Genomic DNA, 13,580 nt, shown 5'->3' on the forward strand with positions numbered 1-13,580 from the left:
TTTGTTGCTTATCCTATGCAGAAGAGGTGACATTGACTTGACACCCGTAAAGGGGTGCCCACCATAACCCAGGAATTAGGTCTATAGTCCTGGGAGAAACAGATCCAATTCCTGCTCTCCTGGCCCATGCAGGCATCTAGCCATGCTGGGAACGTGTGGCCACAGATGCACGCCCAGGCTGAGGTAGCCCCGAAACAAGACCTTTGTGGGGAGGGGCAGTGTCCTGGGTTCCTGCTCATGGCGAAGATACATGGAGGCAGGATGTCGGGGCGGGAGGAGAGGCCCCGAGCACGTGGCTTCATAGGGCTCTCTCTGTTGCAGCTGCTCACAAAAGATGCGAAGCAGAGGCTGGGCTGCCAAGAGGAGGGGGCTGCAGAGGTCAAGAGACACCCCTTCTTCAGGAACATGAACTTCAAGCGCTTAGAAGCTGGGATGTTGGACCCTCCCTTCATTCCAGACGTGAGTAGCGCCCCCCAGCCCCTAGTGGCTCCCCTCGCAGTGCACCCAGGGCTGTGCCCCATCACCGCCTCACAGCGAGCTGGAGCAGTGTGGGGCACATTGTGTCTTTGTGGGGACCAAAGAGTCCCCTCTTGGCCACTCCTCACCCAAGCTGCAGATGAACTTCATGCCAGGCAGTGCAGAAGAGGCGTGGACCGTGGAGCCCACATTGGCTGTCCAGAGACTTGGGCCTGGGGGACCTGGACAGATTCCTTCTAAGCTTCAGTTTTCTCCCTGTCCAGTGAAATCAGTAATACCCACGCCTCCCACCTTCCTGGGAGATTTGCGGGTGACATGAGGGCTGAATGGAGAATGCTTTGTCATTGAGGGCTACCACGTTCAGCTCAGCTTGACCAGTGTGCATGCATTGGGCACCTACTGTTGACGCCAGGTTCTGGGCCAGGCAGGAACCAAAAGGTCCCTCCCCCAGCAGCTCAAACTGCAGGGAGTCACATCTTCCCAGGAGGTCCCCAGGTCCCCCAGTCGGTGTGTGAGGCTAGAATCCAGCCGAGGTAGAGCCGCCCTTGAAAGCCCCTACATGGTCTATAAATCACGGGCTCTCAGGGGTCAGAGGCCCAAGAGAGCCAGGCCCCGCAGAGGCTGGGTGATCTGTGCAGAATCCATGCTGGGCTTCGGGGGCCTGCTCTGTGTAAAGTCAGAGAATCGGAGCCAGGAAGGCCTGCTGTGCCCCGGCTCCTTCCACGCTCCCATAGACAACCGCTGGCCGGGGTGGGGCTGGGCTGGGGACTGTGGAGGACATGGGAGCAGCAGTGTGCTGAAGCTGAATCGCTCCATCTCCGGAGAGTGCATTTACACATCTCTTCCCAATTCCGCGTCCAGTGGCTTCGCGTCAATAGCTTACAGTAGACCCCGGTGGGGGCTTCTGAACCACAGCAATCTGCAAATGCCGCAAATCAGGGCGACCCCATCCCCCTCCTCCAGAACCAGTGGTTATCACTTACCAATACAGTGGGAGTGGGTGGGGACAGTCCTTGGAACTCTGGCAGCCCCTGTAGGTGAGGATCCCGTGGTCCTCTGGGGCAGCAGCTGGCTTGGGAAGCTGCTGGGTGCGGATCAGTGTCCATGGCAACCACACCACAGACACCATCCGGCGAAGGATGGCATCAGTGTGATGGGTGATCAGGAAATGTTTTCTGGGGAAGCGCGGGGGCCATTGCGAATATAAAGAGTAGGTCGGGCACAGTGGCTCATGCCTGTAATCCCAGCACTTGGGGAGGCTGAAGAGGGTGGATCACCTGAGATTAGGAGTTCAAAACCAGCCTGACCAACATGGTGAAACCCTGTCTCTATTAAAATACAAAAACTAACCAGTCCTGGTGGTGGGTACCTATAATCCCAGCTACCCGGGAGGCTAAGACAGGAGAATCGCTTGAACCCAGGAGGCCAAGGTTGCAGTGAGCTGAGATTTCGCCACTGCACTCCAGCCTGGGCAACAGAGTGAGACTCCTATCTCCAAAAAAAAAAAAAAAAAGTCACTGAATGCTACAGACTCGATCTACAGATCACCTTGAGCAGGCAGGGGGAGAATGCTAATCACAGCATCGCTGTCAGCCCTGGCTGCCTGGGGAACCACCTGGGCAGCAAGAACAACTTTTTCCTCGGATCCAGTCCCCGGGAGTTGAGGATAAGACTTGGGCTTCGGGATGTTTGAAACCTCCCCAGGTGATTCTGGTGTGCAGCCAGGGGTGAGAGTCACTGTTATGGGAAGTGCTACGTGCAGGGAGTGTGTTGTTTATTTGTTGTTTGCTTGTAGTGTCGAGGGCTTTGGGAGTGGCCACTACTTGGTATCCCAGGAAACCACATAGAATGAGCAGATGTGCCATTGGGCTGAGGTCCAAAATTGGAGAGGACATGGCCACCCATATGGGGGTGTGGCAAAGGTTTGGAACCCAGGTGGCCATCCTTGTGGCGTCTGGGCTGCCTGTTGCTATGGTGACAGCTGAGATTAGCCACGACAGTGAAACTATGCCTCTACCTTCCAGCACACTCCAGGCCCCCCAAGGCCCCCCAAGTCCCAGGGAGACCCGTGGTGCACAAAACAGTTGGCTGTTTCCTTCATGGGACTTCCAATCTGAAGAGGAGGAGGGGTGTCAGCAAAACCCCTTAAATAGAAGTAGAAATACGAGCCACAGGAAAAGAGAACTGGCAGCCGTGGGGAAGATGGAAGGGAGCGGGGCCTCCACGCGCAGCTGCCTGGGCATAGCTGGAGAAAAGCGCCCAGAAGCAGCGTGTGGAAGGAGGTGGCTCTTAGGGTCGGGCCAGCCAACCGTCCTGCTTTGCCTGGGACTGTCCTGCTTTTAGCACTGAAAGTCCTGTGTCCTGGGGAAACAGGGACAGTTGGTCACCCTGGCAGTGACTCTGGCTATCTTGAATCAGGGCATTAAGAGGATGAGGTAACAGGGCCCCCCCAAAGTGCACAGCTTGGCATAATGCACGGGGCAGCCCACCAGAGCTCCTGCCCCCCCATGCTGTGAACCCTGTGGCCTAGGGCCTCTGTTCCTGGCATTTGAGGCTTCAGGTGAGCAAAGGTTGCAGGCCCTAGAGTGCGCAGCTGCTGTGGGCTGGAGACTTTGCCTTTTCCTCGCTGGCCCTCCCCAGGCTGCATGCCAGCCCCTCACTGTTGTCCCCACCAGCCCCCACCGTTGTCTGTCCCCACACCACTGTCGGGGCTGCTGCCGGGTTCCTAAACCGCAAGCAGTGTTAGCACCATCATCTTTTTCACGTCCATTGACTCTTTTTAAAATAAAAATCAATGTATTTTAAAAGGAAACCTTTCCAAGGAAATAATAGCCATGAAAGTGGGGTTTGGGTGTGCCAGGTAACTTTCTGTTCCATTACAGATTTTTTTAAATACACTCTTTTTTTTATTTTTTATTTTTTGAGATGGAGTCTCACTCTGTGGCCCAGACTAAAGTCCAGTGGCGTGATGTCGGCTCACTGCAGCCTCTGCTTCCCAGGTTCAAGCAATTCTCTTGCCTCAGCCTCGCAAGTAGCTGGGACTACAGGCACCCGCCACCACACCTGGCTAGTATTTTTAGTAGAGACAGGATTTCACCATATGGGCCAGGCTGGTCTCAAACTCCTGACCTGGTGATCTGCCCACCTCGGCCTCCCAAAGTGCTGGGATTACAGCCACCGCGCCCGGCCAAAATACACTCATTTCTTAATGTTCCTCTGCAAGCCACCCAGGGCCAGCTTCATGAACCTCACCTGGGCACCCTGGGCCCCACACCTGGCTCAGTGCCTTCTGTTGCCATCTTAAAATTCTAAATGTCGAACACGGGGCCGGCATTTTCATCCAGCACTGGCATGTGAATGATGTGGTCTTGCTTCCAGCTAAAAGTCCGCTGAGTTCCACAGTGGCATGCATCCCATTGGGAACTAGAGGAGTCGCACTCTTCAGTTGGACATTCCTGCCCCCATCCCTGCTTCCGCCCACGTGCACTTGGGCTCATGGTTTGCTCTCCTGGGGATGGCATGGCCTCGAGCCTTGAACTGGACACCAGAGCAGACCGGACAGGAGAGTTCCAGAAAGTGGCGAGCCCTGAGACCATTGCTAGAAACTTCCTGGCATGGCAGAGCCCACACTGAGCTGGTGCACTGATTCACAACCTTCAATCAGCCAAATGTCAGGAGACTGTGGGCAGGAGGTGGCCTCTACCCTCCAGGGACAGATACGTCACCAGGTCTGTAGATCCCTGGCACACCACCTGGAGCCATCTCTATAAAGATCTCATCTCCAGAGCCCCTGGGAAGCTTCCCCACACCAACCTTGAACTCTTAGAGGGGGGTCCATCCAGGTTCATCTATGCTCTGGTCCAGAGCAGGCCCCCAGTGCCCAGTTGAGGGGCGAGTGAGGTGAAAGATATACCCACCATCATAATGCCAGCTCCCAGTTACGGGTGCCAGGCTTGGCAGCCAGCACTGACAGCAGTCCTGTGGCCCAGGCGCCTGTGTTATCCCCATTTTGCAGGTAAGGAACCAGGACACAGGCCTCAGGGGATATGAGACTTCCCCAAAATTCCTAAGCCCCACTGCTGGGACTCCAGCCCACGTCTGTCCAGCTGCAGAGCCTGGGTGCTAAAGCCCGAGCCCTGGCTGCTCCTGTTGTGAGGAGGGCAGGAGGTGTTCCTGAGAGAGCCGTGCTGCGCATGCCACAGGGGTTCTCCCTCTGTTGCGGTTCTCCCAGGAGCCAGAGACCCTCAGGTGCCCTTGCTTTGGCCCGGGATCCCCAGCACTCATTCTAGGGAAGACTGGAGCAGCTGTGGTCAGTGCAGCCCCTCCTCCAACAGACACACCTCCCTGAGTCTGGGGGCTTTAGGGGAACAAGAATATCTGCATGGGAGTAGGGCTGCCTGGAGATGCTGAGCTTAGAGACAGAGGCTCCCTGCTGCCCGCCTCGGGGCCAGCCTGGAGGGAGACCCTGGGATGCCCCATGGGAGGGGTAAGGAATCAATGGCAGGAAGGAGCCCTGGACTGGGCACCCAGGCACCCCAAGCTCTTGTTCACCCCAGCGAGAGCCCCCTTCATGGATCTGAGAGAGGGCAGCACTGTCATCCGGAGGCCGTCATCTGAGGTGGACAGAAAGCCCAGCCAAGCCACTGGGGCCGACCCCTGCCCTGGACTCACCTGTCCCTGAACTACACGCCCTCCAGCACCACCCTCAGCAGTTCTAGGGGGTGGGTCCTGGGAAGACACCCCTCTGCTCCCCCGTCAAAACCCCAAGGCCTAGCTCTGGGCCCCCTGGAGCCGTGGGCAGGACACATGTGTAACCAGCCCTGTGCCCCTGGCAGCCCCGAGCCGTGTACTGTAAGGACGTGCTGGACATTGAACAGTTCTCCACTGTAAAGGGCGTCAACCTGGACCACACGGACGACGACTTCTACTCCAAGTTCTCCACGGGCTCTGTGTCCATCCCGTGGCAAAATGAGGTGCGCAGGGCGGGCCACTTGCTTTGCCCTGGGCGGGATGGGGGAAGGAGGTGTCAGGGATGTGAGTTTGGTGGCAGGAAGATAAGTGCATGGTCTGTCTTCTCCCTGAAGGCAGCCCATGAGAGTGTCAGTGGCAGGCAGGGCGCTGTAACCACCATGGGCGAGTCACTGAGGGGAGTCTTGCCTAGCCACTGAGACCCGGGGGGCGTGGGGCTCAGGGCAGGTGAGGCCAGGGGAGGGCCAGCCCCAGTGGCTCTGCTGCTGGGCTTCCTGTCCACCCCCGAAGACAGCCCGTGTTTTTTTTTTTTTTTTTTTTTTGGCGACCCCTCCAGATGATAGAAACAGAATGCTTTAAAGAGCTGAACGTATTTGGACCTAACGGTACCCTCTCACCAGACCTGAACAGAAGTCACCCTCCGGAACCCCCAAAGAAAGGGCTGCTCCAGAGAATCTTCAAGCGTCAGGTGAGACACCCATGCCTGGCCAGTCCTGGCCTCAGCCCTGAGACCCCTGGCTCACTTCCATAGGAAAACAGGAAGACCTGCAGTGGAGACACGCAGGGGGCTCAGGGATCTGTAGCAGCCTGGAAGGGCGACCGATACCTCCAAGCCCCCTGACACCCACTGCAGCTGATGGGATCCCTGGGCAGAAGGGCAGGGCAGCCCCCAATTCCCCCTCCCTCTGGGTTTCTCCACCTGGACACTCTTGGCATCCAGGGTCAGGGAATTCCTTGTCATGGGGACTGTCCTGTGCATCACAAAATATGGGGCAGAAGCGTGCCCCTACCCACCAGAGGCAGCAGCACACCAGTCGTGACAGATCATAAAGGCGCCTGACATTGCTGAATGTCCCTTGGGAGAACAGTCACCCTGGTTGGGAACCACTGCCCTCCATGGCCCTTACAAAGCCTCCATCATGGAAAGATTGAACACCATAGGCCCAGGGAGAACTGGGGATAGAAGCTGACCCCGAAGAAACTTCCAGCTCCTGGGGTGGCCCCCATCCAATGCTGTGCCCTCCACTGGCAGCCAGAGAGGACTGGGCCCTTGAAAAAAGACAGTCAGAGCCTGGCCCTGGGGTAAGGGTTGGTGGGGGCCAGTGGAGGAAATGCCGGGGAAGGGCCCCACCTCACCCCACAACCACGAAGATAGCCACCAGACACCCCGTGTTGGCCTGGCCCTTCAGGAAGCTGTGGCCCAGCCTTCCCATCCTGGAACCTGGGGGGCTCCTCCACCTAGTTCTGCTCCCTCCTCCTGCCCAAAAGAGCCAGCTCCAGGATGGGTACACTGGGCCGATGATAATATAAAAACACCGTGCTTTGGCGCTTCCATCAGGTAAAATGGAAGTTCCAGAAAGAATGAGCTCTCCCTCCCACTCCTGGCCAGGCCCACTAAGAACACCCTGACCTAGAAAGAGAACTTAACCAGGGAGTCTCACAGACCCAAGTTCAAAGCCAGCCCTGACACTTCTTGGTTATATGGCAACTTATGGAACCTCTCCCACCTCAGTTTGCCTGCCTGAAACATCAGGATAGAAATGCCCGCTGCCTAGAGCCATGAAGAGGACAGGGCGAGCTGGAGGGGGGCGGCCCTTAGCACTGCGCGGGCACTGGCCCCGGCGAAGCAAACACTCCTTGCCTCCCTCCTCCTCCCCCCTGCAACATGAAGGGCCCGGCACCCGCAGGAGTGTGGAGAGAGGGCCTGAGCATGGGAACGACCGCCCATCTTTCCCAGCCCGGCACGCGCTAGAGCCCTTTGAACACGAGGCCCCATTTTATCCTCCCGGCCACCCTGTGCAGAAGCTGCTCTTCTCCCACGTTACAGGAGAGGAAACTGGGAGATGGAACTGCATGGCCAAGGTTATTCTGCAAGGGATGGGCAAGCAGAATTCCAGCCTGGGCAGTGTAACCCTGGGCCTGCGGGGTTTTTACATGTGGATATTACAGGAGGGGCTGCCTCTGCTCTGATTGGAAGTTCTGCTAATTCCATGACTCTCCCCAAGGACCAGATAAAGCCCTGTGCCCCCAGGAGTGGCCCTCGCACCTGGGTCAGAGAGCATAAGTAAGACTGCAAAAGGCAATAAAAAGCAAGGGTTGGAGCTGGCAGAGGCAGCCCCTGACCCATCTCCAGGGCCCCCTGGACTGACTTCTCTTCTCTCCACCCTTGTCTCCCCCAAACCCAGCATCAGAACAATTCCAAGAGTTCACCCAGCTCCAAGACCAGTTTTAACCACCACATAAATTCAAACCACATCAGCTCGAACTCCACCGGAAGCAGCTAGTTTCCGCTCTGGCCCTGAAGTCCGCAGTGGAACCAGCCCAGACCCCTCTACTTAGAAGCGGAGCGAGTGGAGCTTCTGCTCTGGTGGGGGTGCCAGGGAGCCCCCAGGAACCGGGGAAGGAGGCCGTCCATCCCGTCGACGTAGAACCTTGAGGTTTCTCAAAGAAATTTCCACTCAGGTCTGTTTTCCGAGGCGGCCCCGGCCGGGGTGGATTGGATTTGTCTTTGGTAAACATTGCAATAGAAATCCAATTGGATACGGCAACTTGCACGTATTTTAATAGCGTCCTAATTAGAACTGAATTTTGTCTTTATTATTTTTAAAGAAAAGTTTTGTAAATTTCTCTACTGTCTCCGTTTACATTTTGTATATTTGTATTTAAATGAAAGTCAGACTTTGAGGGTGTATATTTTCTGTGCAGCCACTGTTAAGCCATGTGTTTCAAGACGTTTTAGCAGGGAGGGGTTTACCAAAAAAAAAAAAACAAAACAAAAATGTGACTCAAGACTTCCAGAGCCTCAAATGAGAAAATGTCTTTATTAAATGTAGAAAGTGATTCACACCTCACCTTTAAAGGGTTGGTTGTATTTACCCACCTCTGTCTCTGGAGCTGTCTCCTCACATGGCGTTACCCTTCTGTTGGCTTCGAACAATCTGAATTAAATGTTCCAGACACACGTGGGACTTCTCCTTCCCAGCCAGAATGTCCTCTCCTGGGGCCCTTGGCGTCACCTGGGCTGGGCCCTTCTCCTCCAGGGGCACGCTGAGCCACCGTCGCACCCACCTCTGTCTGCTCAACCTTCCGGAAGGTGGCTGGTGCGCGGATCTAAATGTTTGCAGCCCGGTGGGTGATGGGACTCTTTCCTTTTAAGCAGGTCCTGACTGCCAAAGCCACTCGTTTTCAAGAGGCTTGCATTGGGGATTTTGTTCTATTTTTAACGGAAGCATAGGATCATAAAGATTTGCCATGAAACCCGAGTGTTCTAAAGCCTCAGGGCCCACGGGAGCATTGGGAAGTGAGAGCCAGCGCGTCCATCCTGAAGGACCACCACCGTGTCTGTAGCTGGGAGGGAGGCTGGCCCAGGTCCCGGGATGTTCCTTAAGTGTTCACAGGGTTTCAAGACCTTCACAGCCCCGCCAATGTGCTGGCCCATGTGGCATGGATGGGCAGTCTCTCCGGGCAGACGAGAGGCCCTAGGAGAGACTGGGTCACCAAAGAGCTCAAGGCAAAGTCACTGTTCCTTCCCCAGGAAGGTGGGGCAGAGGCAGTATCTATTTGACATTTCAAAGCATCAGGCAGGAGCTCCCAGAGGACTTGGTGACTTTGCCAGACCAGGGGCCTCTGAAGGCAGCCCTCAGACCCGTGTGGCAGGGCTGCCCCTTCCCAGGGAGCAGCTGGCCACCTCCTACTGTCTCCATGAAGTGACCAGGGGCCAGTCTGCTCCCACCACCCTGCAGCTATCAGGGTCTCCTACCTTGTGGACACCGCCCTGCCTGCGCTGGCACCTCCTGTCAAAATGCAGTTCCCAGGTTCCACCCCAAACCACATAATGGGAATCTGCAAGCAGTGCCTAGGAATCTGCATCTTTTAAAAGCTCACCAGATCACTCTGATGACCCTGGAGTGTGAGCACCCCTGCTGTGGGCCATCAGCAGGGCTTCGGGGGTGATCGTCCCAAACACATTTCTCTGTGAGACACAGGCAGCATTGGCGCAGGAGGCGTGGGGAGGACAGTCGTGAGCACACCAGCCGCCATGCCCGGTTTCCATGCCCTCCCCGAGGACTCTGTCCTTGGGTCCTGGGGCATGCCACTAAAAGGGGCCTGGCCTTTGGGACTGATCATTTTGAGGTCCTTTTACAAAGAAATGGGGAGAAGAAATAGCTGGGCTTCCCTCAGATCTTTTTAATGTGCAGTATTTTTCATTTAAGACCAGCTCTTGTCATATGAGGCTCCTTCCATTACCTTTCTTGGGCTGAATACAAAACAAATGCAGCCATATTCAAGTTTTGCAAGGAAGAGGAAACTCTGAATGGCATTTTAAGATCCTCAAGCTTTGCTGAACTTCCTTTCTTAGTGAAAAGGATGATTACTAGCCCAAGCCACCACCCCAGCCACCCATCCGGGAGGTTGGCTCCTTTTGCCCAGTTCATAGCAGCTCAGTCCCTACCAAGTGGATTCTTGGTGCTGGGAAGTGACCTCTCTTTATTCCTGAAAGCCAGTGCCCTGTCCGTTTGCCATAGAGAATCCCCAAGGAGCAAGAAAGATGACAAGAGCGTGGCTGCGGTGTTTCCAGGTCATGAGCGCTCCGGTGGTACCATCACAGCACCTGAGCATGGACTCCATGATAACTTGAGTCTTCCATCACGTTCGCCACCAGCCCTCCCTGAGTGCCCAGCGGAGATGGGGGCAGAGTCACTTGGCCTTCTAAAGCCTCCTGTTCCTTCTGGCTCATGCATTGCTTTGTGGCAAGAGAAAGGAAGTCTTCAGAACAGTGCCTGGGAATCAGCCCTTCTCTGTACCAAGTCCCCAAATCCTGTCCCTTCCCCGCCTCGCTCCTCCTCCAACCTCGGTTTCTATAGCCACATTTTTTTTTTAATACAAGATCTCATTGTGTTGCCCAGGATGAAGTGCAGTGGCATGATCCTAGCTCACTGAAGCCTTGAACTCCTGGGCCCAAGCTGTCCTCCTGCCTCAGCCTCCCAAGTAACTGGGACCATAGGCATGCACAACCATACTCAGTTAATTTTTAAAATTTTTTATAGAGACGGAGGTCTCGGTATATTGTCCGGGCTGGCTCGAACTCCTGGGCCCAAGCTATCCTCCTGCCTCAGCCTCCCAAAGTGCTGAGATTACAGGCATGAGCCACTGTCCCTGGCCTATAGCGGTCTTTTTTTTTTTTTTTTTTTGAGGCAGTTTCACTCTTGTTGCCCAGGCTGGAGTACAATGGCACGATCTCAGCTCACCATAACCTCCGCCTCCCAGGTGCCCTCAGGCTCCAGAGTAGTTGGGATTACAGGCATGAGCCACTATGCCCGGCTAATTTTGTATTTTGAGTAGAGACGGTGTTTCTCCATGTTGGTCAGGCTGGTCTCAAACTCTCAACCTCAAGTGATCCGCTCGCCTCGGCCTCCCAAAGTTCTGGGATTACAGGCATGAGCCACCACACCTGGCCAGCAGTCATTTTTTAAAAGATATTTTAAAATTAAAAACAAACAATACTTTCTGCTCATCTGCCTGTCCAGGATAAGGCATATTGGGACAGTGAATAGATTTAACTCTCTTTAATGCATTTGAGCTCATCACACGAGAGGCTTTCTGGCTCTAGGCATGACATTTTTTTCACCATCCATTCACTGACTTCTTGCCTTTGAGGTGAGACGTGGGGTCTCTTAGAAGCGTCTCTGCTTCCACATTTCAAGAGATAAGCTAGTGGACAGAGGTGGTCTCTGCCATGGTCACCGTGATGACCTGCAAGTGTTTACTGATTCCCTCGGGGGGCCCCAGAATAGCAACCAGAATAGCAAGAAGACCCAATCCCTGCCTTGCGGAGGATGGACTCACCCCCACAGCAACTCATTCTCGCCTCTTCCTTGGCCGGAAACCCCAGACTCTAGGGCTGCTCACTCTTGCTGTGTCCTGTGCTGCCACAGGAGGCTTTCTGAAAGGCATTGCCCAGAGGGGCGGGGGCAGGGAGGCCTAGCCTGCTCCACAGACACAGCTGAGCAGCCTGGGTCATACACACTCCAGCAGGCAGCTGCCGAGACAAATGGTGGTGGGAAGTCCTGGGGACACACATAGCCTTTGATTGACAGCACAAGAAGGATGGGGCTGCCTGCCTCAGAGCCCAGGTGAGCCCCTGGGGGTACTGAGTACTCCCCTTCCTCAAGCCGGGACGTCTCCATGACTCCCCCAGGAGCCTGGCCCCACTGTAGAAATCCCTGGCTTTCCTCCACACCCTGTCCTTTCCCCAAAGGCTGGGGTCATCGGTTCCAGCTACCCATCGACTTTCCCACCGAGCCACTGCCCTCAAAACAGAGAGGGCACCACGGCCTCCTTGAGCCTGGCATCCCAGCTCTTGCCAAAGGGGACAACGGCTTCCTGGATAATTGGAAGTCTCTGAGAAGAAGAGGAAATGCCTGAGTGACACTCAGCTGTCCTCTGGGGTCCCCTGGTGTGCACACACGTCCTTCTGAATACTGCACCTCAAGAGGTGCTCTCCCATTGTCATAACTCGACACTCTAAGACAGGATCTTCGAGCTTTTTAGGCTTGGCTATGGAAAGATAGCATACAATCTTTGTGCATCTGGAAGTGACACGGCTGTGTGAGTTATGAACACAGAGAGCTTCCATCTTCCTGATCACAACAGACCACGACTGCAAAGCCCCCTCTCCCAGAGACCCCTTCTGCACCTGCCCTCCCCCCTCTCCCTCCAGCTGTGGAAGTTCAGATGCGTACAAGTCAATTCCTGCACAGGGCTGGGGTATCTCATCTGGCCTAAATTTAAAGGCTCGTGCCGGAGACGGTGATGATTGAAAACATCTGAAAAGCCAGCTCTCCCCGGCAGAGAAAGACATTTTCCCCAAAGCAGAATCTAGATGTCTTTCCCCAGTCCATCAAGAAGTCATTTTTGTAACAGTCCCTAAGCGAGTGTTCTCAATTAGAAGAGTTTAGTGGCTGTTGGTGTTGTTAAAATAATAATAATCCTAGCATCCAAAGGCTTCTGATTTTTTTCAGGGAGATTTGGACATTGATGGATAGAAACTTCCATTGCGGTGGCCACTCCCAAAGGCAGCGGCTCCATTCTCCCGCTGCTCTAACTCTGTGCGTTCCGTCCACCATGTCAGTGTTGCGGGATCCAGATCGAACCACTGTTGTTGTTTTCTAAAAAGAAATAAATCCCTTAATGGAAATAGCATGGCATCCCTCTCCTGCTGCTGAGCTCTTGTTCTGTTTCTTCTGCATACGACAGCTGTCCCCAAGATGCCCGTGGCCTTTGGGCTAACCCTTTCCTAAGGTTGACAATGAAACCCACCCAAACCCAGCCCCCACGCTGACCGTGCTTTGAACTCCCCACAGATGGCCCAACTCCAGTGGGCAGGGTCCAAGAAAACCTGAAGTCTTACCAGGCCATCAGCTTCGGATCTCAAACCCTGCAGATGGTTCTAGAAGTGCTCCAGCCACTTGGCACCAAGGAGGAACTGGGTGACAAGGGCTTGAGTCGGTGCCAGCACCATGACACCAAACTGGGCATCTGCAGGCCCTACCTGCCCGGTCTTATACAGAAGAGGTGGGCTCTGCAGAGGGTCTGGGGTTGGAACGTGGGGTAGCCAGCGAGGCATAGTGGCCCTTGCACCTCAGAATGGGGATTCCCAGTCTGGGACCCAGGACCTCTTCTGTCTCCCTCCACCTGCTTGCCTTAGCTCTTAGAATGAGCAGGGCTTACTCTGAGATATTTATTTTAAAAATAAAGGTAAAAGTAAATTAAAAAAAAAAATAAATTGAATGAGCAGGGCTTGGACTTAGCCGACACCCTACCAAGGATATGACCTTGAAGAGGCCACTCTGAGCCTCAGTGTCTTCATCTGTAAATGGGATCACACCTAAGTAATGGGGCTGCTGGGAACTCATGTGACACCCAGCACAGAGGTCTTGGCCTTGAGTAGGGGCCTGGCCTTGACCTCTCATTCATTTACACCCAGCCCTGCCTGGAGCCACACTCATTCCCAGCAGGCATTCGGTCAGAGGAGGAGGACCCCTGATCTGGGAGTCAAGATGTGAGGCTTGTTTCTGCCCTGACTCCAACACAAGTCCTGAGTCCCTCGAACATCTCGGGCGGAAGAGTGGAAT

The 13,580-nt window shown here is 54.8% G+C and overlaps 1 protein-coding gene across 7 annotated transcripts in view; it reads left to right on the top strand.

Annotated features, from left to right (window-relative positions):
- GRK5 (G protein-coupled receptor kinase 5) overlaps nt 1-8,325 on the top strand; it is a 241,360-nt gene extending 233,035 nt beyond the window's left edge. For all 7 annotated transcript variants that reach the window (XM_032281798.1, XM_032281799.1, XM_032281802.1 and 4 more), the window contains 4 exons: nt 322-459; nt 5,313-5,450; nt 5,783-5,914; nt 7,632-8,325. In XM_032281798.1, the coding sequence (XP_032137689.1) occupies nt 322-459; nt 5,313-5,450; nt 5,783-5,914; nt 7,632-7,730 (507 nt within the window). In that variant the 3' untranslated portion in view covers nt 7,731-8,325. The remainder of the gene's footprint in view (nt 1-321; nt 460-5,312; nt 5,451-5,782; nt 5,915-7,631) is intronic.
- Nucleotides 8,326-13,580: the final 5,255 nt, after the last annotated feature.

The sequence above is a fragment of the Sapajus apella genome, unplaced genomic scaffold, assembly GCF_009761245.1.
Source record: "Sapajus apella isolate SASKATOON/1434 unplaced genomic scaffold, GSC_monkey_1.0 scaffold13, whole genome shotgun sequence".
Lineage (NCBI taxonomy): Eukaryota > Metazoa > Chordata > Mammalia > Primates > Cebidae > Sapajus > Sapajus apella.